General features: G+C 48.0%; 1 protein-coding gene across 1 annotated transcript in view; it reads right to left on the bottom strand.

Annotated features, from left to right (window-relative positions):
- Positions 1-26,321, bottom strand: part of LOC118236124 (serine/threonine-protein kinase NLK-like) — a 53,632-nt gene that overhangs the window by 14,504 nt on the left and 12,807 nt on the right. The window contains exons 2-7 of the mRNA XM_035434205.1: positions 16,728-16,857; positions 15,850-15,905; positions 7,882-7,988; positions 5,127-5,212; positions 2,529-2,738; positions 1,239-1,340 (exon numbers count right to left, since the gene is read on the bottom strand). Coding sequence (XP_035290096.1) covers positions 1,239-1,340; positions 2,529-2,738; positions 5,127-5,212; positions 7,882-7,988; positions 15,850-15,905; positions 16,728-16,857 — 691 coding nt within the window. The remainder of the gene's footprint in view (positions 1-1,238; positions 1,341-2,528; positions 2,739-5,126; positions 5,213-7,881; positions 7,989-15,849; positions 15,906-16,727; positions 16,858-26,321) is intronic.

The following is a 26,321-nucleotide window of genomic DNA, read 5'->3' as shown; positions in this document are numbered from 1 at the left end:
TTACAACCACTGGCAACGTTTTATTATTTTTTATTTATTTAAACTTTATTCAACCAGGCAGGCCACTTAACAAAAAAATCTTATTTACAAGGACAGCCAGACAACTCTTGAAATGAGTCAAGTGAGTCTTTTTGACTTATTTAGCAAACAAAAAATGGAAAAAGTCTAAGCACTAAAATACTTGTTAAGATGTTCAGTGTATGCGACAGCCTTGGTTTTGCCTCCTCTTCCTCTGTAATTCACCAGCAGTCAATAGACGTGATTAAAAGATCCCTCTCTGCAGGCTTTGAAGCAAGAGCCCCGAGCCCCAAGAGTTCGGCCAAGTCTGGAGTGGGTAGAGACCCGTGCAGCCGGTGGAGTGGGGAGAAGTGGTGCTCAGCAGGGAACTGGGGTGCCACAGCTGCCAGGACCGAGGGACCCCTAATCTCACCCTCTTCTAGGCCACTAGTAAAAATATAAAAACCGAAAGCGTTTTCACCCCACTGGAGCTCGACCTCAGAGGTCAACCCGTCCAGGAAGGCCGGCCACCCAGCAACACCGAACTGCAGGGTGCCGCACTATAACCAACGGGGACAGGAAGTAAACGGCACCGTGGCAACGTGCACACCGCTTCCTTTCCGACGGTGTAAAACCTCCGCATTTCCCCCGTGATTATACAGTGCAGGTGCCAGCACTAATGCCCCTCAGGGCGCCTCATTTTTCCAACAGCCCACATTGTCAGAGACGCTAATCTGGCATTGTGGCGTTGTCTGTGGCATAATCCCCAGATTATAAAAGGGTAGCAATGTAAGAAGCTCTGTGCTGTGTTAATAGGGCTCATTATTAGGAGTCTGCTTATGCAGGCAAATTAAATTAGGTTCTTCATTAAGACAGAACAGGCTCATCATGTACATCATGTTCGCACAACACGACTCAAGTGTTTTCATGAAAAGTGCTGAGCAAGTAAGTATTTAACCACAACTGGAACGGTTGAAACCTGGGACACTTCCCACTACTCTGCAGTTACCCTGATCTATTTAGGCCATAATTCCACCCTGCCAGGGTATCTATTCAAACGCTTCCATGCTCACCACGAACGCAGCCCGGATCGACATCTCGCTCGTCCTTCTCACCGTAGATCGTTCTACCGTAAGAAGGACGAGCTCCGCCCAGACCCTTCAGAGCCACCGTGCAGCCGTCACCCAGCAGGTGACGGACGCTGCCCAGGTGACCGACCGAAGGCGCGGCCCAGAACTCACCTGTTTGTGGGGACCCCTGAGGATGTGGGCCCGGGCCCCTTCGCAGGCAGTCCTCATGGCCTCCAGGGACGGGGTTCCCAGCAGATCGGTGATCAGATCCAGCTGCGAGGGAGAGAGAGAGAGGGAGAGAGAGAGGAAGAGAGCTCAGCGACTCACTGGTGTCTGGCCTCCCAGGGCACAGTTATCACGCAGCCATCACGTCCTCTGTTCAGCGGGATTGTGGGAGAATGCTGCCTCCACAGGAGCCTCACTCAGGAAATAATTTATTGCAGAACACTCTTGCGAGGCCCAAAGGAATACATTTATATTACATGACAATCAGCCAATACAGCTCACTAATACGCTGAGAAGCTTGGATTACACACAAAGCTGGAGGCTACCAGCAACATACATTATCTGCTACAGTCCACAAGGCAATAAAATCTAATAAGACATTCACAGCACATCCATTTCACTAGTTCCATTGCAAGAATACACACATTACCTCCACATACTCAGCATCAACTCTAGATATCCACAAAACTTTAAAGGAATTGTTACAGCATACTGAAAGAGTCTTAACTGTGATTGATGTCAGTGCGTTTTTTTTTTTGAAAGACAGCAATGAGCAGTGGCACCCTTGCCGTCAAACTCCCTGAGGGGAAGGGGCTAAGTTAAGACTTCACCACCACGGAGCAGGTATTAATAGAATGTAGGGCTCCTTGTCCAAGAAAATACTTGCACATCAAAAAACCAGAAACTGAGGTGCGACAGCAAGACCACATACCAAGGCTTTGCATGCCAACATCCCCTGAGGCAAAAACAGGCCTGGTATTACTGCGAACTAGGCAGGAGAGGAAGCTCATGAATTTCAAACATGTACTGCCCTGCAGGGCTATATACAAAATGCAATGCCTACTGTACATCCTGCAGGGCTATATTATAAACCAGCCCCATCGCTGCAGTTCCCTCACACGGTTTGAGAGGTAGCACACTTCCACATAAGCCCTGCCGTGAAACGTGTTCAGTCGGCTGGAGAACTGTGGAAATGATGGGGCTGGGCACAGAGAAACTACAGCCCCCAATGAACACCTAGTCGGGATATCGTGTGGACAGACAACCTCCTTTCCTAATAACTGCACGTCACCCAACGGGACTATCAGCCATAGTCAGCACCAAGTGCCTCTGGGAAATGTAGGCCTACCATTCCGAAGACACCTCTAAGAAGCACCCTTACCATGAGGCATCTGGGACAGCCTCAGGGGACGGGCGGGGGGGTGGACTATGGGAGGTGTCCCGGGCGGGCCGTACCTGCTGGATGGGGCTCTGGGCCTGGAACAGGATGCGTCGGCCGAGGAGCTCGGCGAAGATGCAGCCCACGGACCAGACGTCGATGGCGTTGGAGTAGTGGCGGCTCCCCATCAGGATCTCCGGGGCGCGGTAGTACTGCGTCACCACCTCCTGGGTCATGTGACGCGACTCGTCCAGCTCCTCCACCCGGGCCAGGCCGAAGTCACAGATCTGTCGCAGGCGGAAAAGGCAATAGCGGGTGAGGGGCGGGGCGGGGCGGGGCGGGGCAGGACACAGATATACCAAAACTGAGAATCACAGTTATAGCAGTAACTGCCCCCAAAATTCATACTAGAAGGTAAAAATAATATAAACATGAACATGGAGGGGAGGCATAGAATGCAGTTGGGAATACAGGTACAGACCTCACTGCAGTGGTCTCCAACCCTGGTCCTGGAGAGCTACAGGCTCTGCTGGTTTTTGTTTTCACCTTAAAATCAGCACCCAGTTGAGACCTAAGACACCAGGTGAGTTGAGCTAACTGTGTAATCAACTGCTCTAATTGATTCATGAAGTGCAGAGTCACTGTGAAAACCAGCAGACCCTGTAGCTCTGCAGGACCAGGGTTGGAGATCACTGCCTTACTGAATAAAGATGAGCAGCCCGTGTTTGGAAAATCAAGGGTTAACATCTGATTATTACTGAACGGCACCCAGCATGACAAGGAACGTGCAAGAAGCTTGCAAAACAGATCATTGTGATCCCTGGAGAGATCCCTGCACTCAGTGTGGCATATAGTGGCATGTTTACACCAATATGGTCTTCTTCATTGCTGCCTGAAGAACAGATTGACTGAAATGCGTTGCTGTCTACAAATAATTAAACGTCGCTTGAGTGTGTGCAAGTGTAGCACCATACGGGGCCAAGTTGGAAGCTGACCCCACCCTTCAACACGCTGCCAACATTCAACATGCATTCTGCAAATAATCGAAAAGCAAAATAGCAGAATTTGGACAAAACTCAAAATTTCTAGCATAGCTGCCTGCGCTAAGGACCAAACTCAAGCTTGAAAAATGAAGCCTCACAGCTCCCACGCATTTAATAGATATTAATTAGCACATTAATGCAATTCAGTTGACTTTTAGAGATTCATGCTGCACTCTCCTTCTCTCGCACAGCTTGAAGCAGGCAGTCTCTAACTCTCGAGCTGGCAGTAATTCTCTGATGAGAAAGGGGTCCATTAGTGGATACTTGGCATTAACCTGCACCTCAGGAAGACCCAGTTCTTCTGATAAAAACCCCTTGAAATGCAAAAGCCGAAAACCTGAAAACACCTGAATACCCTCTGCTTTCCCCCCCCCCCCCCCCCCATCAGTTATGTTCAGCTTCACGCTGGCCAGAAAAGTAACGATTCGGAGGAGGTAACTGACGCAGTGCATGGAAAGGCTCTGGAGGCCAGAACAGTTCCAAGCTGATCACGCCGCGTGCTAATCCGATAGCATCAATCATGCGAAACTCAAGGAAACTCCAAGGAAACGATCTTACGGTTTCAAGGACCTTGTACAAAACCTAAATGAATTATGCGGTTCAGTGAGAACGAATATTGACCGGTAGGAGAGAAGAGCAAGCCCCCCCCCCCATTCCGAGCCGGGCGGAAATTGAGCTACTGTCGGAAAGGCAGTGGTCGCTCTGAAAACGTAGCGAGTGAGGCGACAGCGTGGGCTCCTCCTTCTGGAGAGGGAACTGAAGCCCTAAGTGAATAAATGAATGCTGAGCGTTCCCTCTCCAGCACCCTCGACCGCGCAGGATTAATCTCCCCCCCCCCCCAAGGGCCCCTGCATGCGTGGTGGAGTGGACCCGGCCGAGCCCGACTTCATTTTGGGCGGCGGCGTGAAGATTTATGGCAGGAGCCTAGCGCGTCGGCGTGAGAAGTCCCAGAATGCCAAGCGCGCGCACGGCGTAGACGCATAGCGTGGAGCCGTAGCGTGGCTTCGCGTGGCTGGGCAGGACACATGGCATGACATGGCATGGCGTGGAACGCTGAGGAGGCTCAGATGTCTCTGAGATCGAGTGTTTCCCTTTCCAGTTTTTCTTTTTTTTTTTGTACAGTGGCAGACTAACCACATACAATGCTTACGACAAGCACTGCAGAATTGTTGAGGTAATGCTGTGAAAGAGAGGCTCAGGTAATAGGAACAGTGCCCTGCTGTTGATTACTACTGTGAAGAAGACTGCAGAATTGTTGAGGGAATGCTGTGAAAGAGAGGCTCAGGTAATAGGATCAGTTCTCTGCTGTTGATTACTGCTGTGAAGCAGTCCTGTGAAAGCAGCTGCGGCCCGTGAAGAAGGCGTCCTCCCCAGCCCACCGCACTGTGCTCACGGGAAGGGACGTAGCACAAAATTCTGGGCCCTATACACAAGCAAGTCTCTGTGGGCCCCCTTCCTCTCTTGATCCATGTCTCTCACGCATCATTCCAGGCTTTTCGAGGGCCCTCCCCCCCATTCAGGCCCCTGGGTAGTCAGTCCCGCTTCCCCCCCCCCCACCACTCTGACGCCCCTGCTCACGGCCGGGCAGAAGGAACGGGAGAGAGAAACGCAGGCCCAGATCAGGACACCGACCTTGAGCACACAGTTGCTGTTGACCAGCAGGTTGCCAGGTTTGATGTCGCGGTGCAGGATGCCAGCGGAGTGCAGGTACTTCAGCCCTGGAAGTGAGAAAAGCACAGGATCAGAGTGCGGCTCTCCAGCCGCTGCCTCACACTGCGTTTAACGGCATGCAACAGACGCCGCGTTAAACAAGACCGGGTTAAAACCTAGTGTATGGCTGGGCAGAACCGGCCGACGTCACAGACAAGCGCGGTCTGTCTGTCTGTCTGTCTGTCTGTCTGTCTGTCTGTCTGTCTGTCTGTCTGTCACTCACTCACTCACTCACTCACTCACTCACTCACTCACTCACTCACTCACTCACTCACTCACTCACTCACTCACTCACTCACTCACTCACTCACTCACTCACTCACTCACTCACTCACTCACTCACTCACTCACTCAGTCAGTCAGTCAGTCAGTCAGTCAGTCAGTCAGTCAGTCAGTCAGTCAGTCAGTCAGTCAGTCAGTCAGTCAGTCAGTCACTCAGTCAGTCAGTCAGTCAGTCACTCAGTCAGTCAGTCAGTGACAGACATTCGCTTTTGTAGGGCTGGCCCCGCTGCTGCGGTCCAGCTAAAAAGGTCTAAATGTGAAGAAATACTGAATCTATAGCTTTAACAGCGTCTCATGTAAAGCCAAGCAAAAAAAATGTTGCTCAATATATTCGGTCTGCAAAATTGTCCAATCTAATTTCAAATAATGAGCACCATTTAGAATTGTGTGTCAAAATACAACCCTCATTTTTAAAGGTTATGTTTCTGGCTGGCATACTCTAATGCCATATGTTGCGAAAGCAACATTCAAATTTAAAATCAACTTGAGTTGTCATAAACAGATTTCTCCCCAAGTGAATAAGTATGGCATTAGGAGATACAGTGAGCACCATAATGTTTGGGACAAAGACATTTTTTCTTGATTTTGCTCTGTGCTCCACAATTTTAGATTTGACAGGTGGCTTCACAGGTGTTTCTGATTAGTCACGTGTGTTCAACTGCTTTCTTAGTGAAGGTATAAGAGCGCTTTCAGTATTTAGTTTCAATTCCAGCCTTTCAATTGCCTTTGGAGTCTGTCATTGGCATTTGTCAACATGAGGACTAGAGTTGTGCCAGTGAAATTCAAGGAAGCCATTGTGAGGCTGAGAAGTAAGAGAAAAACAGTCAGAAACAAAGTCCAAACCTTAGGCTTACCAAAATCATCTGTCTGGAACATCATTAAGAAGCAAGAGAGCACTGGTTACCTCAGAAATCACAAAGAGCCTGATGGTCCTCATGTTGACAAATGCCAATGACAGACTCCAAAGGGAATCAAAGGCTGGAATCAAAAATAGATACTGAAAGCTCTCTTATACCTGCACCAAGGAAGAAATTGAATACACCTGACTAAAGAGAAACACCTGTGAAGCCATTTGTCCCAAACATTATGATGCCCTAAAATGGGGGGACCATTTATGAAAAGTGCTGTAAATTCTACATGGTGAAACCAAAATGTATAAAACACCCTTAAACACAAACTGAGTAAGTGCACTTTGACCACATGTGTATTGTTTGATTACCAATCAAAAATTGTGGAGTAGAGAGCCAAATCAAGAAAAAATATGCCTTTGTCCTAAACATTCTGGAGCTCACTGTATACAAGGCATATGGGGTTGCAGTGTAGTATAATGGGTAAGGAGCTGGTCTTGTAATCTAAAGGTTTGTAACTCCCATTTTACCCTTGAGCAAGGTACTTTAACCTGCATTGCTTCAGAATATATCCAGCTGTATAAATAGATGCAATATAAATGCTACGTAAAAAGTTGTGCAAGTCGCACTGGATAAGAGAGTCTGTAATATAATGAAATGTAATATTGTAGTCAGTGAGTCGGGTACAACTCCTGCTATGAATCTCATGTTTAATCGCAAAGGATGCATGTTAGAAGAGTGTGCCATTCACAGGTTAGTGTATCTGCAAATGTATGTTAGAATAAATCCTATATCTATATTAGAGGCAGAAGAAGAGTAGTCCCATGAGAGCACCAAATGTGCAGTTTAAGTACCTTTACATTAATTGAATTTTATTTCTTCCATTAAACTAATTATCTACAATGCGCTTTGCAACTATGAAAATACTTTTCATAGCTTAAAAAGCAATGAAATGAACTGGACCATTTTGAAACGATGAAATGCATTTAAATTTTAATATACACAATAAAATAAAAGATAATTTATTTCAAGAATAGAATGTTGCAGGGGCAACTTGGGACTAATTAACAGGACTGTTAAATGACTGGATTGGCTTCGTTTTCAGTAATTAAGAAACAATGGCTTATTAGACCCAGGCAGCATGCCACTGTTTTAGGAATGTTTGAGCTGAATACAATACATGCTGGCATAAACGCAGCCACCGCAACAGTTGGTTCTCTATAAAGACGTACTGTGTGTAGCACAGAGCTGGAAGGAGCGCTTTTGACCCGTGGAATGGTTAGCACGGGCAGAGAGATCGGGAACAGCCCACGACGGCAAAACAGTGCGCCGTACGGCAACGTTGCATTTTACCATCACGTAAAATTAGCTGGACCACTACACCAATAAACCAGAGTGTGTGGATGTACCGCTCTGTCATCAAACTGCACTAGTTTCTCACTCAAAACAAGGGGTCTCAAGGGGCCTACAAGCTTCTCTGCAAGGCCTACGCTACGTTAGCGCTAGCGCCAGCCCGACCCACAAGAGGCCTGACGGCGGTCGGTTACCTCTCAGGATCTGGTAGAGGAACACCTTGACGTGGTCGGAGCTGAGGGGCTGCGGGGACACGATGATCTTGTGGAGGTCGCTCTGCATCAGCTCCGTCACCACGTAGCTGGACGGGGGCGCCGAGTCAAGGAAGGAGGAGGAGGAGTGGCGGCACGCGATGGAGGAGGAGCAGCGGCACACGATGGAGGAGGAGCAGCGGAACGCGATGGAGGAGGAGCAGCGGAACGCGATGGAGGAGGAGCAGCGGAACGCGATGGAGGAGGGACAGGCGGCCGCAAGAAGGCGCTCACGCGGGGAGAAGGGGGGTTAAGGGAGAGGGACAGAAGAGACGGACCACAGAGAGGAGGATAGAGGAGAGGGAGAGAAGAGAGGGGGATAGAGGAGAGGGAGAGAAGAGAGGAGGATAGAGAGGGATAGAAGAGAGGGGGATAGAGGAGAGGGAGAGAAGAAAGGAGGATAGAGGAGAGGGAGAGAAAAGAGGAGGATAGAGGAGAGGGATAGAAGAGAGGAGGATAGAGGAGAGGGATAGAAGAGAGGAGGATAGAGGAGAGAGATCGAGGAGAGGGGGATAAAAGAGAGGGATCACAGAGAGGGGGATAAAAGAGAGGGATCACAGAGAGGGGATAGAGGAGAGGGATAGAAGAGAGGGATATAGAGGAGAGGGACAGAAGATGGGGATAGAAGAGAGGGATGTAGAGGAGGAGGGGCAGAGGGTCATACACACAGGGGGAGCGGCGGTGCTCTCCAGCCCTCAGTACAGCAGTGGGCAGAGATGAAAGGGGAGTCCTGCTCATCCGGGGCCCAGGGAGGATTCCTGAGAACCGAACGCTCTGATAACAACGGGTACGCCTGGGCCCTCCCCTCACTGTCATATTAATGAGCCCAGGAGGAGATGCGGAGGGGGGTGGAGACACTGGAAACTGCCCAGGACTACGAGGCTTTCTGATTGGGTCCCTCTGGATTACCCTTACTGACAACTGCTGAATATAGGTGATATCCTAAAAATCAATGCAGACGGACTGACATAATACACAAGCAGAAACAGATGGAACACGTGTAAACAGTGTTTTAAAGAATCATTCTAAATCTAGGCGCCACAGCGAATTTAACTTCAGGCTAAACGAGAATGTGTAACAACTGTACCATAGTGTTACCACCGTACTTTACGATGACAGCCACTGTGAAGCACTTCATGTGTTCATGAATAATGTACAGTAGAAGCACCATTCTCGTGGTTAACATGGACCACATTAACTAAATGACATGTCAGCATATTTAAAGGCGGAAGCAAACGTAGTGTTCAGGCCCTGGTGCTGTGGTCCGTGCTGTGGGGTTTTAGGGGGAATGAGGGGACGGGGCAGGATGTAAAGGTGAGGGCCAGAACAGACCCTCTGGATATGGATCACGTGCCTCAAATGCATTTATATAGCACTTTTATCCAAAGAGCTTTACAATTGATGCCGCTCATTCACCCATTCACACACACACACTCACACACCAACGGTGAAAGGCTGCCATGCAAGGTACCAATCAGCTCATTGGGAGCAATTAGGGGTTAGGTGCTCTTGCTCAGGGACACTTCGACACGCCCGGGGGGGGGGGGGGGGGGATCGAACCGGCAACCCCTCCGAATGCCAGACAACCGCTTTACCTCCTGAGCTATGTCGCCCTGAGCCTCAGAGAGACTCTGGCAGGGCGCTCCACACGCCAGCACAGCGATGACTCAAGCAGGAGCCCACAGGGGGGACCGCTTGGGTGTGCGGTGCCTCCTTCGCCTTCTCCCCATCTGCACGGCACAAGAAAGAAAAACCCACTCCGCATTCTACCGGCCCGATTGGTTTCTTTTTTTAAATTTAGTTTTGTTTTGTTTTGTTCCTCCTACGTAAATTTTGTTGGCTCGTCCTTTTTTTTTTTTCCCTCTCTCTCACGTTCTGGAGGCTATGCTAAAGCGCGACCTTGCGCCAGGCGCCCGATCCCACGCCTCAGCCAAAAAAAGAGATCGGCACTGCCGGATTAGTGCTGATCTCACAGCATTACGTCATCTGCCCGTCGCTGTCCAAAACTAAACCCCTAACCCCGCCCCGCCCGCCCCCCTTTCCCGCCCAACACCACTCCCTGACCAGCACATCGGGACTGTCGTGGTGGAAGGTGTGTTCATCCAGGGTTTGGGAAAACGGCGGGCTCTTGTGCAGTCGCTGCTATTTTGGCAAAGGGATTTTTTGAAGACAAATTGTCCCGACTGCCCAAAAAAAAATTTAAGAGAAGGGACTGAGACGAGCCAGGGTTGAGAGGGACAGACGTACCTCGTACCCATACGCAAGGTCCTGCTCCCTTTCGGTCATTTCTCAAGCTCCTTCCAGCCTGAACCTCTCTGTGAGACATATCCAAGGCAGCCTCGCCCAGTGGAGGCAGGTGAACCGAAGTGACCGATGGGAAGGTGCCGGTGCTCCACTTCTTTTTTTACCAGGGTGTCTAATGCCTTTTTTTGCTGTAATGAGCTGTCCTCATTACGGTAGTAATACAGGGATGGGCTCCCCAGGGCGATGAGAGCCCACACTGCTCTCTTCAATCACAGACCAAGATTAGCACAGGCATTTACCATGCAGCCGTCCGACAAAAAACCACTAGGGGTACAGATAGCCGGTGAATGCACACATAATCCTTTAAACAAAAAACCCCGCTATTGTTACCAGACAACACACAAGTGCAGAGACATTTGGAGATAACATACACTAAAAGAAAAAAAAAATCCCTCACAGCTTAGCTTGGTGCCAATTAACCTACTGCAAGGGACCTATGAGATACAGCAAACCCCCTGTCAGTGAGATTTTATTTTTAATTAAACCCTGTGCACCCTCATTTTACACCCTTTCTGACATTATACACTGTCGAGTACAAAATCAGAACTTCTAAAACATGCCTCTAATTAATCCTTCCAATTAATATATGCAAGGCTATCCACCACCTTTCACATCATTGATGAATGGAGTCACACACGATGTACCATAAACCTCAAGATATTCTATATAAGTTATATATTCATTATTTAAAAGTAAAATAAATATGGATAAACTGCCCTAACAGTGACTTGCAATTAGTGTCCCTAAAATAACTGAATAATTTTCAGCTATACATTTGGAATACTGAACTCACTCATTTACAACATTTGCTGAGTAATACGCTTCTGCTGTGACACCAATTTGTTTTCAGGCTGCATGCTGTAATTACATATCATCAACTCCAGTCATATTAGCTCACCTGCCTACTCAGCATCCCCAGCTTGACGCCACTGATGAACTACCACGGGAGGAAAAATAAGACCACTGCTCCTGCAAGCTCTCGAGGCAAAGATCCAAAACTGATTAACCAACGTCCAGATAACAACCACAACCAGGAAAATCCCAAGACTGGGAACCAAGTAAAGCACTGGATGACCCCACCTGCGTGTTGAGGAAGATCTTTGTCTGGAAGTGAACTAAATCACCACGTAGCCTCCACAATAACAAAAAAGAAAAATCAGGAGTCAGGAAATGGGATGAGCTGAGAGAGGAAGAAGCAGCAGGTAGATAGGAGATTGTTTCGTGGGGGGGGGGGCGGAACAAGCTTAACCTGCCTGATTAGGACAGAGGGCATCTCAGCACTGTTTTGGCAGGGGAGCGACCAGGATGAGCCGAGAGGATGGCGAGGGGCCAAAAACTGCGCCGAAACTGCCCACCTGCGCCAGGGGGGTGCGCTGGCAGGACGAAGAGGGCACAGGCGTGTATGCACCCCGCTGCCTGGTCACCAGCTACCCCCGGTTTTAGACCCCCTCTGCTCTTTGGGTGGGAGCGGCCTGCAGCCCACGTTCCACTGCCAGCACGCCGTCCCCCGTTAGTCAGAACCGGAGGTTCTCTTGATAATGCGCGGTGCGCGACTTTCTCAGGAGCAGGTGGGCCAGAACTTTGACAACATTCCCAGGCCTCGCCCACTCCCAAATCTTAAAAACCCCCATCAGACGTTCTCCAGGAAAACAAAAACGAACGCCGCGAAAACGAAGGGGGGCGTTGCGGTGGTGACTCAGAGTCATCTTATTTGCCGTCTAAATATAGAGACGCAGCAGTGAGCGTCACGTCACGACAGTAAGTCAACAGAACGCCGGTTCTTAATAAGAATGGCGAGTAGGAGGAATGTGAAAGAAGTTGCGGGTACAGGAGTGCAGGGAGCGTATAAGTGTTTAATCAGAGAGGAGGGGTGGGGACTGTGATCCCCCTGTGGCGGGGGGGAGGGGTGGGGGGGGGTTGTGTACCTGCCAGCCCTGAGGGAAGGTGGGTGTGCTACTCGACAGCGATCGTCAGAGAGAGGGTGGAGCGGGCGGTGTTGGGCCTGCACACGGAGGCTCTCTTCCCTGGTGCAGATGGCTGAGCCCGGGCCCTACATGGGGAGGACTGGAGCGGCACCACCCCAGCCATCTCCTCAGGGACGCAAACCTGCGTCAGATATTCCCTCCTGCACACAGCAGTGTGTGTGTGTGTGTGTGTGTGGGGCGGGGGCATGTGTGAGAAAACAGTCATTCTTGTATTTGTGTGGTTTGTATGTCTATTTGTGCACATATGAGTGATCTTGTGCATGTATACAAGTATTTTGAGTGCGTGCGTGTGTGTGTGTGTGTGTGCGTGTGAGTTCCCAACCAGCCTGAGTAATCACAACAAATCTATGATTTGGGATACCTCAGCGCATAGGAAGGAACACTACTGCACCCCTTGCTTGTGTGGAGGACACAAGGTTTGCTCTAACGGAGAATCAAGACTTCCACAGCAAAAAAACGAGGACTTGATGGAAGACAATGCCTCTGTTAAATCACAAAACCCATTGATTGGTTCTGAAAAGGTCAGACCCCCAGCAGATCACACTGCTGACACAGCAGTGTGCACTGCATCATGGGGAATGCAGAGCAGCACAGTGACACTGAGCAGCAGAACCGTCCACTTCCTGCCTGGAACCTCTTGCTCACCTCTACGCCCAGCGTTCGGAACAATGTCACTTAATGATTGACCCAAGCGATTCAGAATCTCAAACCGAGAGCAGTCAAATAAGGTAAATTAAGTCAATTTTTAACCAGTTTTCTCGCTCGCTGCTCAACTATCACACACATTAATGAACATTCCCTGCTGACCTCTGGCGAGAAAGCTATCGAAAGTAAGACCAAGACCAAGACCGGTAGAAAATCTGACGGACAGACAGAAATTCAATTCTGGAATTCTGGAATTCCTCATAAGAGAATTTCTTCTCTTTTTTTACAAAGAAAGATGAAGAACTGAACCAGTACTGGCTTATGTATCCGGTATTAGACAAGGCTATTTGTATTGGACAATTAAAACACCCTACAGTATTGCAAGGACAATTGCCAAGAGAAATTAGAAAAGGAACACTTGATTTTTACAAAGATACCTATTAACTGAGGGGCTAAGGTTGCTCATAATGTGTCTCAAAGACTAAATAAGTATACACTGAGGAAAATGACATTAAAATGATGAAACTGTGCACCGGTTTAGAATACATTTTTCCCCATCATGAGGTTCTGCTGGTTTGTTTTTGCAATTTCAAAGCACTAGGAGAACTCAGGAAAAAAAACACAGCAAACAGAAAACAAGGCTTAATGCAGCACAGTTGCCATAAATCAGCCTTATCTGCTGTCACTGCGCTTAGCTTTTCAAAGCGATGCAGTTACACAGATAATGCTGGTGGAAATGTTTTCCTCCTTAGCTAATGTTCGGTAGCGTTCTGGCGCAAAATGGCAGCCGTGCATCACCCAGGTGGGTGCCACACAATGCTGGTGGGTGAGGCGAGTTCCCACTCATCACTGTAAAGCACTTTGAGCGTTCGAAAAAGTTCTATACAAATGCAATTATTCATTCACTCATTCCTCCTTTACGGAAGGAGACTCGCACCAATGCTGACAAAACGTACTGGGGTTCTGACTGGAGGTAGCAGCACTGCTCTGGAGAGCTCTCCCTGTAGCGCTGAGCGGGACAGTGTGAGCTAGCGGCTGGGGAGTGCCTGCCTGCCTGCGGGCCCTGTCTCTCATGGAACAGCGCTGCCAGCTTCAATTACCTGGGTCAGGCACTGGCTTTCCCCCATTTACACACAGGTCTCCTGTACTAAAAAAATGGCATGTCGAGTCAGTTGACTCATGATGTGACTGTTCCAGATAGATTAGCAATGGCAGGATGTCTAAAGCAATCCCCTCCAAAGCAATGCGGGACAAATAACAATGACAAATGATCCTACAACACAACACAGCTCAAGAGTGACACTTCGATGGTAACTTACGGCAACATGTTTTGTCATTACGGCTCAGTTATACGATCCCAAATAGGCAGTATTAGATAAACAATGGAAGCATGACTTATCAGCTGAAAACCAACTCTTATACGCAGAGTTGTTTTTTTTGTTGACAAAATGCAATGAAAATAGTTTGGTTAGCCAAGTTAAATAGCTTCCTATATCTGAACCTTGATATGTGGCATTAGCCAGCTTACTACAACGGCTGAAACAGCCACTTGAAACGGGAAGAGCCAGACATGTTTACCAGGGAGAGGCATTACACAACCCACGAGCAATATGAGAGGAAATGATCATTGTAACGATGTTCTCACAATACACAAAACCACATCAAACAAATACAGTGACACCGCTTACGCCATTCCTAGAATAAATGTTCTAATTTCCCTTGCTCAATCACATAACAGATAGATCATATCTTCTAGATATAGAAGATCATATCATATGTTCTGTGTACAAGGTCTCATATGTGTACAAGAACTGTTGAGAGAACAGATTCAGCAAAGCGTTACAGAAATTGTGCCGGAAACAGAAGGTCTTAAGAATGTCCTAACCTTTCGTATGCATCCTATAACGTTGCTGCTTTTGTTTACTGGAGAGTCATGGTGGAGGATTTCCATAAATCTCACTAGGTCCTCACCCGGCAAATTGGAGGAACACCTTAATCGGAAAATTGACTGCTGCTCCTGTTTACACGTGACACGGACACGGAAAATTTCCTCCGGGAACATTTACGGGTTAAGATGCACGTCTGACAGGGGCTTTTGTCTCCTGTGGCGCACAAGAAGGGGGGTTGGGGGGGGTTTATGGGATACTGACTCCGGCTCAGGTAATGCAGAGGGAAAGGAACATTATTCCTTGAACTGTAGTCCCCCAATCTAAAATCAATGAGGCAAGACATAATTGCGTAATCTCTGGTACACATTTATTGAGTTCAGCGTGCTCCAGGGCTGGAGGTATTCCTGACCAGCCATGGTAACTATGCGGCAGCAGCAGCAGCAGCAGCTATAGATCACAGCAGAGGCCTGCGTGCAATCTGCAGCAGTAGCATTTATCCAGGAGCTACGGCCTCGCCTGACCCTGACACCATACGCCTATGGCACACTTAGCCGCCAGGACACACGCAGCCCCGCCTGACCCTGACACCATACGCCTATGGCACACTTAGCCACCAGGACACACGCAACCCCACCTGACCCTGACAACATACGCCTATGGCACACTTAGCCACCGGGACACACGCAACCCCACCTGACCCTGACACCATACGCCTATGGCACACTTAGCCACCGGGACACACGCAGGACCCCGCCTGACCCTGACACCATACGCCTATGGCACACTTAGCCACCAGGACACACACAGGACCCTGCCTGACCCTGACACCATACGCCTATGGCACACTTAGCCACCAGGACACATGCAACCCCGCCTGACCCTGACACCATACGCCTATGGCACACTTAGCCGCCAGGACACACGCAGGACCCCGCCTGACGGAGACAGCCAGATGAGCCTTCGGCTGGCAACGCACCCCCCGAAAGTAATGGATCTCCCCCTCGGCTACGACCGCGCCACGTGCGATTACGGTTAGCCCAAGCGCCTTGCGCGTGCCTGGCTGACGGGGGCGGTGCTGTTTAGGATACATTTCCTCGAAGTAGTCGATGTGCGGTGGCTGCAGGATGTCGATGGCAGAGAGGACCTGCGGAGAGGAAAACAGTGTCAGGCATGCGAGGGGTGGGGGTGGGGGTGGGGGGGTGTCACATGACCTGGAAGCCCTCTTACATGGGGGATGCTTCACCAGATAAGAATGAACCTCCATTTGATAGCATGGAGGAATGCACGTGTAAAGCATTAAACAATGATAATAAAAAAAACATCCACACAACATAATAAGAATATTTCACTGTTTGTTTCTGAGGTATCGGTCCAATGCTGAAACCCACGCACTTACTCTCAGCTCCAACTCGAGTCAGAATGTTAAAGACAGCCTTATGGTCCACAGCAACACAACCCATTGGACAGCAGCACTCCGTACCACTCTGTAAGCTTCCATTCCAAAGAGATATCAAGTAATAGCCAAATATTAAAGCCCAAGCAGAAAGTAGAACGGCAGGGGCTGGAATGGATTTAAACCTCACAGCCAGGGACTGTGTGCAAGAGTTAGGAGAGGCTCATCACAATGGTGAGGCAAGGAAAATACCTGACATGACATCACCAAGAGAGTAATAATGTCAGGCAGTGCCCTTAAGAGCATACCACATAGAATAGCCCCACGAGGTCAGGATAATTATGTTCACAGTCTTTAGAACAAAGATGCCGAAAAGCAAGGTTTTTAGTGATAATAAAACCCCAGCGCGTCGAGCAGCGTATGAATGCGCTCACTCAGTGTCTGAGCTGGGTGAGCTGGGTCAGCTGGGTGGGGCCTCCTGCCCACAGCAGGCCCACAGGCCTCGAGCTGTTCTCACGTCGGTGAGAAAAGGGGCTGAGTCACTGGGACCCGGGTAGGACGGGGGTTACTCACGTTGTCGTGCTTACAGAAACAAAGCATCTTCAGCTCACGGAAGACCCTCTTGCAGGAGACGAGATTCTGGAAGACGTTGGGCATCTTTTTTAGGGCAACCCGCTTTCCGTCTCTTGGGTCCGTAACTGACCTGGGGGGGGGGGGGGGGGGGTGGGGGGGGGGTGGTTGGGTGACAAGCCAAATCACACATAAAGACTTTAATGTTTAGCTCCTCAGTCATTATTTAACATTACCGAAATGCAAGCGAACTTCCATTTCCCTGAAATGACACAGCTCAGGAAACGGCAGCTACTACTACGAAATCTGGAGCTCACTCTCTGGTCGGAGTGACAGGAAGTTCAATAAAACACAGGATGTGGTGTGGCAGTGTGCCACACTGGTGTGCCAGTAACTGCTGCAGGTTAAATTCTCAGGTGGGTGCTCAAGCAGTAACTATACCGCAAAAAAATAAATAAAATAAAAAAATTGATGGAAGACGAAAGGGCCTACAAGCTCTGTCAGTTACCCTAGGCAGGGATGTATAATAGCAATAGTAACATTATTAATAACCGCAATGGTAAAAGAAGTAGAAGAAGAATAAGAATAAGAACAAGAACAAGAAGAACAACTGTCTAGCTGTCAGTTTAGCCTGTTCGTGGTCAACCCAAAGACATCACTAAGGAGGGACATACGAGAAGTTATACAGATTTGTTTTTCACACAGCATACATGTATTGGTAAATGAAACCTGAGCAAACTTCAATAAATTCTCCTAAAAATGTGTTTTCTTGTGCTTTTGCTGTTAAATGGCAAGATAGGCTAAGGTTTGATTTGATGTTGATCTCTGGTTTGTTCATTGGCATTTTTGTTGCTGTTCTTGAGTGCACATTAGCAGGGAAACAACCTGATTAGCCATATTTTAAATGGAGACAGGAGTATGTGTGGGGCACAGAAATCACTTTTCAGTCTTACCAGTTCTACTGCCATTAAAAAATGAAATGTTTTCAACGCTGACATTTAGTTACAATGTTTGGGTCAATTACATCAAATTGCACAGTCAGTATGAACTTAAATGTCTTCAGTAAACTATTTGCTTTTTAAAATTTATCTGCAAAAAAAAAAAAAAAAGAAGTCTGCGTTGACTGTGACCTAGGCTACATGTTTTCAGGCTACAATCTTTTTGTCCATTTTGTCAACCAATAACTGACCTGTTGTAGTTCAATCGAGCCACCACAGTGCAAAGCATTGGGCCCTGAGAAGGATGACCCATTTATTTAAGCCAGTGAGAGCCTGCATTGATCTGCAGTTTAACGATTAACCAGGGGACCGCTTGGCCGGGGCCACACCAGGGCAAGCGCACAGCATGTGAGTCAGGGCCCGGATTAAATACCGTAACACTAGGGAGAGGGTGACGTTTCTCCGCAAAGCGCCTCTCTGCAAAAAACGCGCCACAGTAAATAAAACTGATTTGATTCGAGAGAGAAAAGGAAAGTGAGAGAAAGCAGAAAGGATAATGAAGAAACGGAGAGTGAGAGTGAGGAAGAGGAAGAGAGGCTGGCTGCAGCCAGGTATCCTTTTTGGGCTGCAGCTCAAAAGCGGCTCACGGGCGTGAGTGACGCCTCTCCTCGGCCTGTCCGTTCCCACGCCAGCGTGAAGGTGGAACCTGACACGGGGGACATCATCAGCCCTCTGACAGCAGAGAACACAGCAAACACACACAGGTCCGCAAAAAAACCTGTTTCAGCAGCGAGAGAGAGAGACTCACCTCCACACATCCACCCATACACACACCGCCACTAATGGGCGTCTTCGGAAACAAACGTGAAGGAGGACTGCAGCTGGTCCCTTCTTGCTCACTGAGAAATACGTGAGCAAGACACACCGACCAATGCCCGTTTCACAAAAAAAAACATCAACCCTTCATAATTCAAACTAACCGATACGAGCAAATGAAACTCGAGTGGAAACTCAGAGTTCTCAGAACTCCAGACCTTTGCAGCGCACTCAGCCGCTCCGTGTCTCTCACCAGAAAACTTCTTCTGCCCTTTTGTGAGAAAAGTTACGCCGTCAGCTCGAGCCGGGCTTTCAGTTTCAGCCGCAACCTTCAAATTAAGTGGCACAGGCAGCGCACCGACAATAAAATAAACTTTTTTTTAAAGAGCGTAGTAATGTAGACGAAAGATGCTATTTGATGTTGATGTGGCAGAGAAGTGCAGCTCCTTTGAGCTCATAATTCAATTCAATTCAATTCAATTCAATTCAGTTCAACTTTATTGTCATTGTACATTGCACAGGTACAAGTAGCCTACAACGAAAAAAGTGAGCTTGTGATCTCCCAAGTACAGTGCAAATAAGAAGGTATAAAGGGAATTTTTTGGGATGAGGTTGTGATTTCACTGGCCTCTGAGGTCTCTCCCCGGAGTCCCACATAGCAGCTGCAGTGTCCCGACTGGCAGGGGTCCTCGTCCCATGCTCTCCCAATCTGACTGGTTCGGCCACAGTGGTCATGCATGCGACCCGTGGGACAGCACCCTCAGGTGAATTCATCTGGACCGCGGCTCAACCACATCATCCCACATCTTCCATGATTTGGATGGAAGTGGTAAAAATTAAGCAAATGATGTGAAGAGCATTTTGCCACATGCAATTGTTTCATAAAATACAATAGAAATTCCACCCAGTCACTCGCCCATTTCCTGGAGGACCCGGTACCTCATACCTTCCCAGAACTACCCTCTGCTGCCGGGTTAGTCACCAACACGGCCTGAGGCCCGTGCTGGCTCTGCTAATGAACCTTTAAAACCGCAGAAAACTTCAGAACACCAAACAGCAGTGAGAGAGAGACGCACCTCCACACATCCACCCATACACACACTGCCACTAATGGGCATCTTCAGGACAAACATGAAGGAGGACTACAGCTGGTCCCTTCTTGCTCTCTGAGAATATGTGAGCAAGATACACCGCCAATGCCCGTTCCACAAAATAGCCTACATCAACCCTTCATAATTCAAACAAACCGATAAGAGCTATATAAAACAGAAATCCTCTGTATTGATGCAGCCAGCACAAAAGATAGCTGAATGACACAAGGCCAGAGCGCTTCTCCTCCACGACCTTGGTCACAGACCGGCCCTCCACAGCACGGGGGAATTCCTGCCCACGACAATCCGCTACGAACCGCTACAACAGCAGCTCGATTCTCCCCGCAAAGTTCACTCAGACTCCTCTCCTCCATACGCAAAAAAAAAAGCCATCAAATAACTCTACAGGAAGTGCACTGAGAAAGGGGGGGGGGGGAATTCTAAACAATCGAAGACAACCGAAGCAAACCAAGAAACAAAATTGCAACCACCAGTGGATATGAAAGCTCCAAGTTCACGGAAGAGGCAGAAGACTGAGAGGAAGGGGTGTCTGATGTATGTGGGGCAGGCAGCACCATCTTATTTGTGTGATTTAATTAGCCCCCGACTACTACTATTTTTGAATCTTTTTTTACAGGACTACGGTGTCACACATTCCCCCCACGGTCACTGTGGGATGGAGCAGGCCATCGGACGTACAGCTGTCCGGTAGAGGGACTGAACTATGTACACACACAGCTTTTCCTTCGCCCCATCATGAGACAGCTAAACCACAAAAAAATCTAAACTACTAACAGGCAGTTGCAGTATTAAATACACGTACACAGTAGAAAGTACGGTGTGCTTCGCGTCATCCAGGGATTTTCAAACGTTTTCAGAACAGCCAGACGGCTGACTGAGGTGTCTGTCACCTGCGTGGCAGAGATAGGGAGCTCACCGTCACGCGAGGGTTGGACTGGCAATAAGAGAGAGATTAAAGAGGCTGTACAATATGTCCGCCAGCTGCGCTCAATCATTTCAAGGCCCTCTGCCCATTTAGGTCAACGACCTACATATCCTCAAACATTCCATGTGCGACTGCATATAACTAATGCTTTGAAGGCATGGAGGACAGCGGAATAGCACAAACGGGGAATTTAAAAAAAAACCCAAAACTCCAGCAACATTTGTTAAGCATGGCAGCAAGTAAAGTAAGATGCCTATACATATGGCTGTGGCCCGGATTAATATCTCAAGAGCGAGGCTCTCGTCACGGTCAAATATCCCAGAGCAGTCAATTATAGTAAGAAACGAAGGGAAGAAATCTGCTGTTAGGGGATAACACAACACAGCCTGGGATTACATCAAATACACAAGGCTCAGCATATGTTTGCACAAAGATAGAAAGAAAGTGCACTTGTCGCCATCCTCAGATGGAGTACTATGTCAAATAAAAGTGGTTAAGTTAAGTGTTAGAGTACCTTGGGAAAAAAGGGAAGCCAGTGCCATTGGTCTGCTACCCATGTGGCGGCAGTGTAGCACAGTGGGTAAGGAACTTGGCTTGTAACCAGAAGATCATAGGTTCGATTCCTGGGTAGGACACTGCCGTTGCGCCCTTGAGCGAGGTACTTAACCGGAATTGCTTCAGTATATATCCAGCTGTATAAATGGATACAATGTAAAATGCTATGTAGAAAGTCGTGTAAGTTGCTCTGGATAAGAGCGTCTGCTAAATGCCTGTAATGTAATGTAATGTAATGCTAGCTGGGTTGAGTTGCTGAGGCTTCTAAGGGGCTGTTAAGCTGCACCAGAGGCCCAGTGTTTGACAGAGCTAAGGATCCACATGGCGTCCTTCTGTGAACTCCTGTAATTCTGCTGATGGGAGGGAAGAAAACGTAGCCAGTCATCACTGACGCAAGTCAAGTTTTAAATTTAGCTACTTTCATCTATTGAGAAATACCCTGTTTTCTAAAAGTGCTTTGCTGCATACGACGTTTTTTAACACTAAATACGAGTGCATGCTCAGCACTCTGGCATGCTCCTTATAGAAATATATGGCTTCTATATTTCTACTTTTTTTTTTTTGTTCCGCTCTCAGTGTCAGTTTGCACTGTGCAGCCGATAAGCGTGGAGGACGTGTGCAGAGGTTCGAGATGCTGCGTCTTGTGTGTCGTAAACACCCCCACCAAAAAACCTCTGCAGTCATTACAAAACCGTATCCTTCTTCACCGTTTCAGATTCAGGGCTATGAGGAAAATAAACCAAAAAATGCAACAACGAAAAAACCAGCTACCCAGCAAACTCTGACATCATTACTACAGCGACATATGGGTACAGAATATTACTTGCTAAAGCAAATACCATTTTTCTATTCCCCCTACGTTGTCGGTGCGCAGAGAAGTGCATTTAGGTGTCTTCTGAGAGCATTTTCATAAACAGTAGTGGCAGCAGAACAGAAAAGCCCATTTTCTTATGTCAACTGCAGGCTGCTTGTTTGCCTTGGATTTTCAATAGAGAGATATGAGATTGTGGGCTGTCCTGAGAGGCTGCCTCCTGTCTTCCTGCAGCACTCCGCTGTGCTACAGTGACACTGGTGCCAGACAGAAAACCAAGGCACTGAATCTGCAGCCACTCAGGAGGCACTCTTGTGAATTTGTACATAAATAGCAAAACATACATAAAGAATCATGGAAAAACATGGGACAGAATGTATTCGCTTTGTTAAATGTTTTTTTCTTGTAGGCTTTGAGTTAATATGTGAAAGTGACAGCAAAAAGCAACAACAAATGTATTCATATAGGCTAGGCACATTTCTAAAGTGGCAGAAGACCTATTGGAAGCAGTAAGCCGACTCAATTCTCAATGCAAGAAAATTTCAATTAGTCAATCATAGCTTGATTCTCCCAGCCAGCAATGCGCTATAGCCCTTAACACAGATAAAATAAGATGAGATAAGATAAGATAAGATATAGGCTACTTTATTGAACCCTGTGGGGCAATTTGTCCTCTGCATTTGACCCATCCTTAGTTACTTAGGAGCAGTGGGCAGCCACAGTGCAGCGCCCAGGGACCAACTCCAGTTCTCCAGAGTCTCCTTGGTCAAGGGCACCTGCAGGAGCGCAGCTAACACGCATGTCTTTGAGTGTGGGAGGAAACCGGAGTACCCGGAGTAAACCCGGGACTTTCACGGGAGCTTCAGCAGCAGCTTACGGATCAAAATCAATCCTCTGCTGGTGCTGGTAGGCCTACACCACATGCTAACCACCGTGCAATCTGTGGTACATGGCCACAGATTCTCATTTTTCTGAGGGAAAGGTAAGGCAAGCAGGAGAAAGGCCGCGCGCAGTCACTTTCCAGTGGCCGATATTATTGGACGTGTCACTTCCAGAGACCGGTCCCTCCAGGGAGGGTAACGCCTGGCAGCTGCCAGGCTGCCAAGCGCTAGGAGGCGAGGGGACATTTGGGAAGGCACAGTGGAGGACAGAGACAGCCTCGTGCCTGTCGCTTCCCATCGATAATTGAATACTCCCATACGGCCGAGGGCCCAGGATGTTTATTATTAATGAGGGGAGAGGGCTGCAGTGCTGCATGGAATGGAGATACTCTGGTGACTGCAGTGGCTGGAGAGGTTAATGTTCAGCACTGGCAGACAAACAACAGGGCGGTTTAGAGAAACGGATGAGCAATCCTGAGCAAAACTGTGATTTTTACCCACTGAATCACCCAGCACCAGTTCTTACTTACGCATCAGCCTGCTGTCTGTTGTTTTATGTTAAAGTGGTACTCGACAGGGAAGCCATATCAGGGGCTATTTTTCCCTGTCAGTCTATTGCTAGTTTTAAAAAAAATCATTTTCATTAAACAATTTTACGGACGGACGGAGTGTAGCACAGTGGGTAAGGAACTGGGCTTGTAACCGAAAGGTCGCAGGTTCGATTCCCGGGTAAGGACACTGCCGTTGTACCCTTGAGCAAGGTACTTAACCGAAATTGCTTCAGTATATATCCAATGGATACAATGTAAAAAATGCCATGTAAAAGTTGTGTAAGTCGCTCTGGAAAAGAGCGTCTGCTAAATGCCTGTAATGTAATGTAATGTAATTTCTCGTAAGGATGGGCAAAACTCGAAAAATTGCTGAACACGGAAGAGAAGCCGCACGATGGGCAGTACAGAGCGGACCATTTCGAACGCGTTCAGAGCGTACAGCAGTAAGGTGCTGGGCGCAGTAGCGCAGCTGCTGCACCGCTCGTCACTCACAGTCACTGTCGAGCGTTGGTATCTTACGCCATTTCGCGTGGTTCTGTGGGAGTACCTCAGCTCAGGGTCGCAAAGTTTGCATTTGACTTCATTTTGTGAAATCTGTTCAAAGTGAGGCCAAACAGCACGTTTCTCTTCCATTCTTTACGAAGCATTTCGAGGATTGTCAGTTTGATTTTTGCCACATGGGCAAGCAGATCCCACGTTATCACTAGAAAGCGGATCAAGGAACTATTTCCCATGTCCGTATCACAACTTCATTCAGTTGTCAAAAACCGACACCAGATACTTCTCAACTGAGCCTACAACAATCACAGTGAGAATAGGACACTGTAACAGGAAATGGTAATAAATTATTTTAGCATTAATAACGCATAAAATGTGTTTAACTGCTTAGAGATTGTCTTAAATTCGGTGACGTTCAGTGATTAAACATCTCAGGCCACAGCCGGAAGGGTTGCAGGATTCGGAGGAGGGCAACAGCTGCCCTTTTGAGCAAAGCGCAAGGCACTGCTTCAGCGAGCACCCCACGGTACAGAAAGACAACACACAGGTACAGTAATGCACAGTCACTCTGGATAAAGGCGCCTGCCAGGAAAAGTGATGATGTCACGCGGAGTTTGTAGGGGGAAAGAAACGGAACCTTGAAAGTGCCGCTCAGAAGCAGCTCGTGCAGCAGCAGGAGCAACGGTGCAGAGAACATGGCGCGCGCGGCGGACGCATGCTGTGCAATGCTGAAATATAGAGGAGAGCGCAACGTGCGCAACTGTGCTGGCTGTCACATCTGATCAGGCCTACACAGGGGCATGCCTCGGGTGGGGGATTCTCACGCTTCCCAAATGAAAAACAGAGAGACAATTGGAAACCTGTTGTGTTCTGTGAACTTTTTGAAAATATACTGACAGTGAAAAAAAAATCTGGACTGCTATTTTTTTTTCCAGCCATAGCCACTGTAAAAAAAAAAAAAAACCCTCCATTCCCCAAAATCAAATATTTTTTCTCATCTCTCTTCAAAGATGTAGCGCGATGTTAAAAATACAGTCGGTGGTGAGACATTTCCCTAGAGACAGTATGCCTCCATTTCGCTCGGCTATGTTTGTGTGTGTGTGTGTGAGTGAGTGAAGATGCCCCTGCGCTCCCTGCAAGGCTCCTGACGTCCACTGTGCTATGCCAGAAAGAGACACAAATGCCCTTCAAGGAGTGAGCGGCTCCACTGGTTGGGACTGGGTTAGCGCAACTGTGTTAGCGCTCCCACCTTCGGACTACATTTCCCTCTCTTCCCTCAGTCTGCCCTATGCCAAGCCCTGAGCTACTGCACCTGTACAAAACCAGAGCACGAGATGTTCAAATAGAGCCAAAAGAGTTTAAATAAAACAATAAAAGTGGCACTTCCGACAACAGTTAGTAGTTCTTTAAAAAGTCATAAGGTGGTGCAAAGCTGGAACCAGACCCAACCATTTTCCTGTTAATAACAGATTGAGCCCCTCGTTGGCCATTAAGACAGCCTGGATAACAGCTCTCGCCCCAGGACATTAGCTTCCACCCAGCTTCTGGTCCAGGCCAAGGTTCTCTACAGTCTAGATTACACAGCCTTGATTTGAAGCCTCATAATGGCTTCCTTAAATTTCATTGGTACAACTCTGGTCCTCATTTTGGCTAATGGCAATGGCAGACTCCAAAGGCAACCAAAAGCCTACAATCGAGACTAGACACTAAAAGGTCTCTTATGCCTGCACTAAGGAAGCAACTGAACACACCTGACTCACCAGAAACACCAGTGAAGCCATTTGTTCCAAACATTTGGTGCCCTGAAATGGGGAAACTATATATAAAAAGAGCTGTAATTTATTCAGGGTGAAACCAAAATCTATAACAATACCCTTTTATAAAAGCTGAAAATCTGCATTTTTAATGTGAATTGTTTGCTTGCAAATCTGAAATTGTGGAGTACACAGCCAAATGAAGAAGAAAAAAATGTCCAAAACATTATGGAGATCACTGTATATTTGATATTGAATATTCCCTCATGTGGATATCTACTGTCAACAAAATATTCTATCAATAGTGAATTATATCAGTGGGAAAGTAAACAAACACAGTATTGCGCAGGCAACAAAAACAAAAAAACCCAAAACAAAAAAAAAAACAGCTGACCACCTTGGTGGTGCTGCCTGTGACATGACATGTGTCACTAGGAACAAACTGTTCCTCCCATCCCCCACGAGACCCCGACATAATCCTTCTCAAGACTGATTAAGGAGAGGGGAGGAAAGGGGGGCAGCCACGCATTAGCCAAACACTGGTAATTACCGGGAAACATTTTCGCAACGCTGTTCGGGGGAGTCCAGGAGGTACAACAGTAATAGCAGCAGCAACAACAACAACATACCAACGTCAGCTGCACCACGAAAGCCAAGGGGGGGCCGATGCAGTTGTGAGGAGCGTGCTCCACCGACAGCGTTGGCTTGACAGCAACAGGAAGAGCGTTTGGGGGGGGGGGGGGGGGGGGAAGGCCG

This window comes from Anguilla anguilla, chromosome 9 (genome assembly GCF_013347855.1).
Source record: "Anguilla anguilla isolate fAngAng1 chromosome 9, fAngAng1.pri, whole genome shotgun sequence".
Taxonomy (NCBI): Eukaryota; Metazoa; Chordata; class Actinopteri; order Anguilliformes; family Anguillidae; genus Anguilla; species Anguilla anguilla.
Note: the sequence above shows the minus strand (reverse complement) of the source record. Positions and strands in the feature narration are given on the sequence as shown.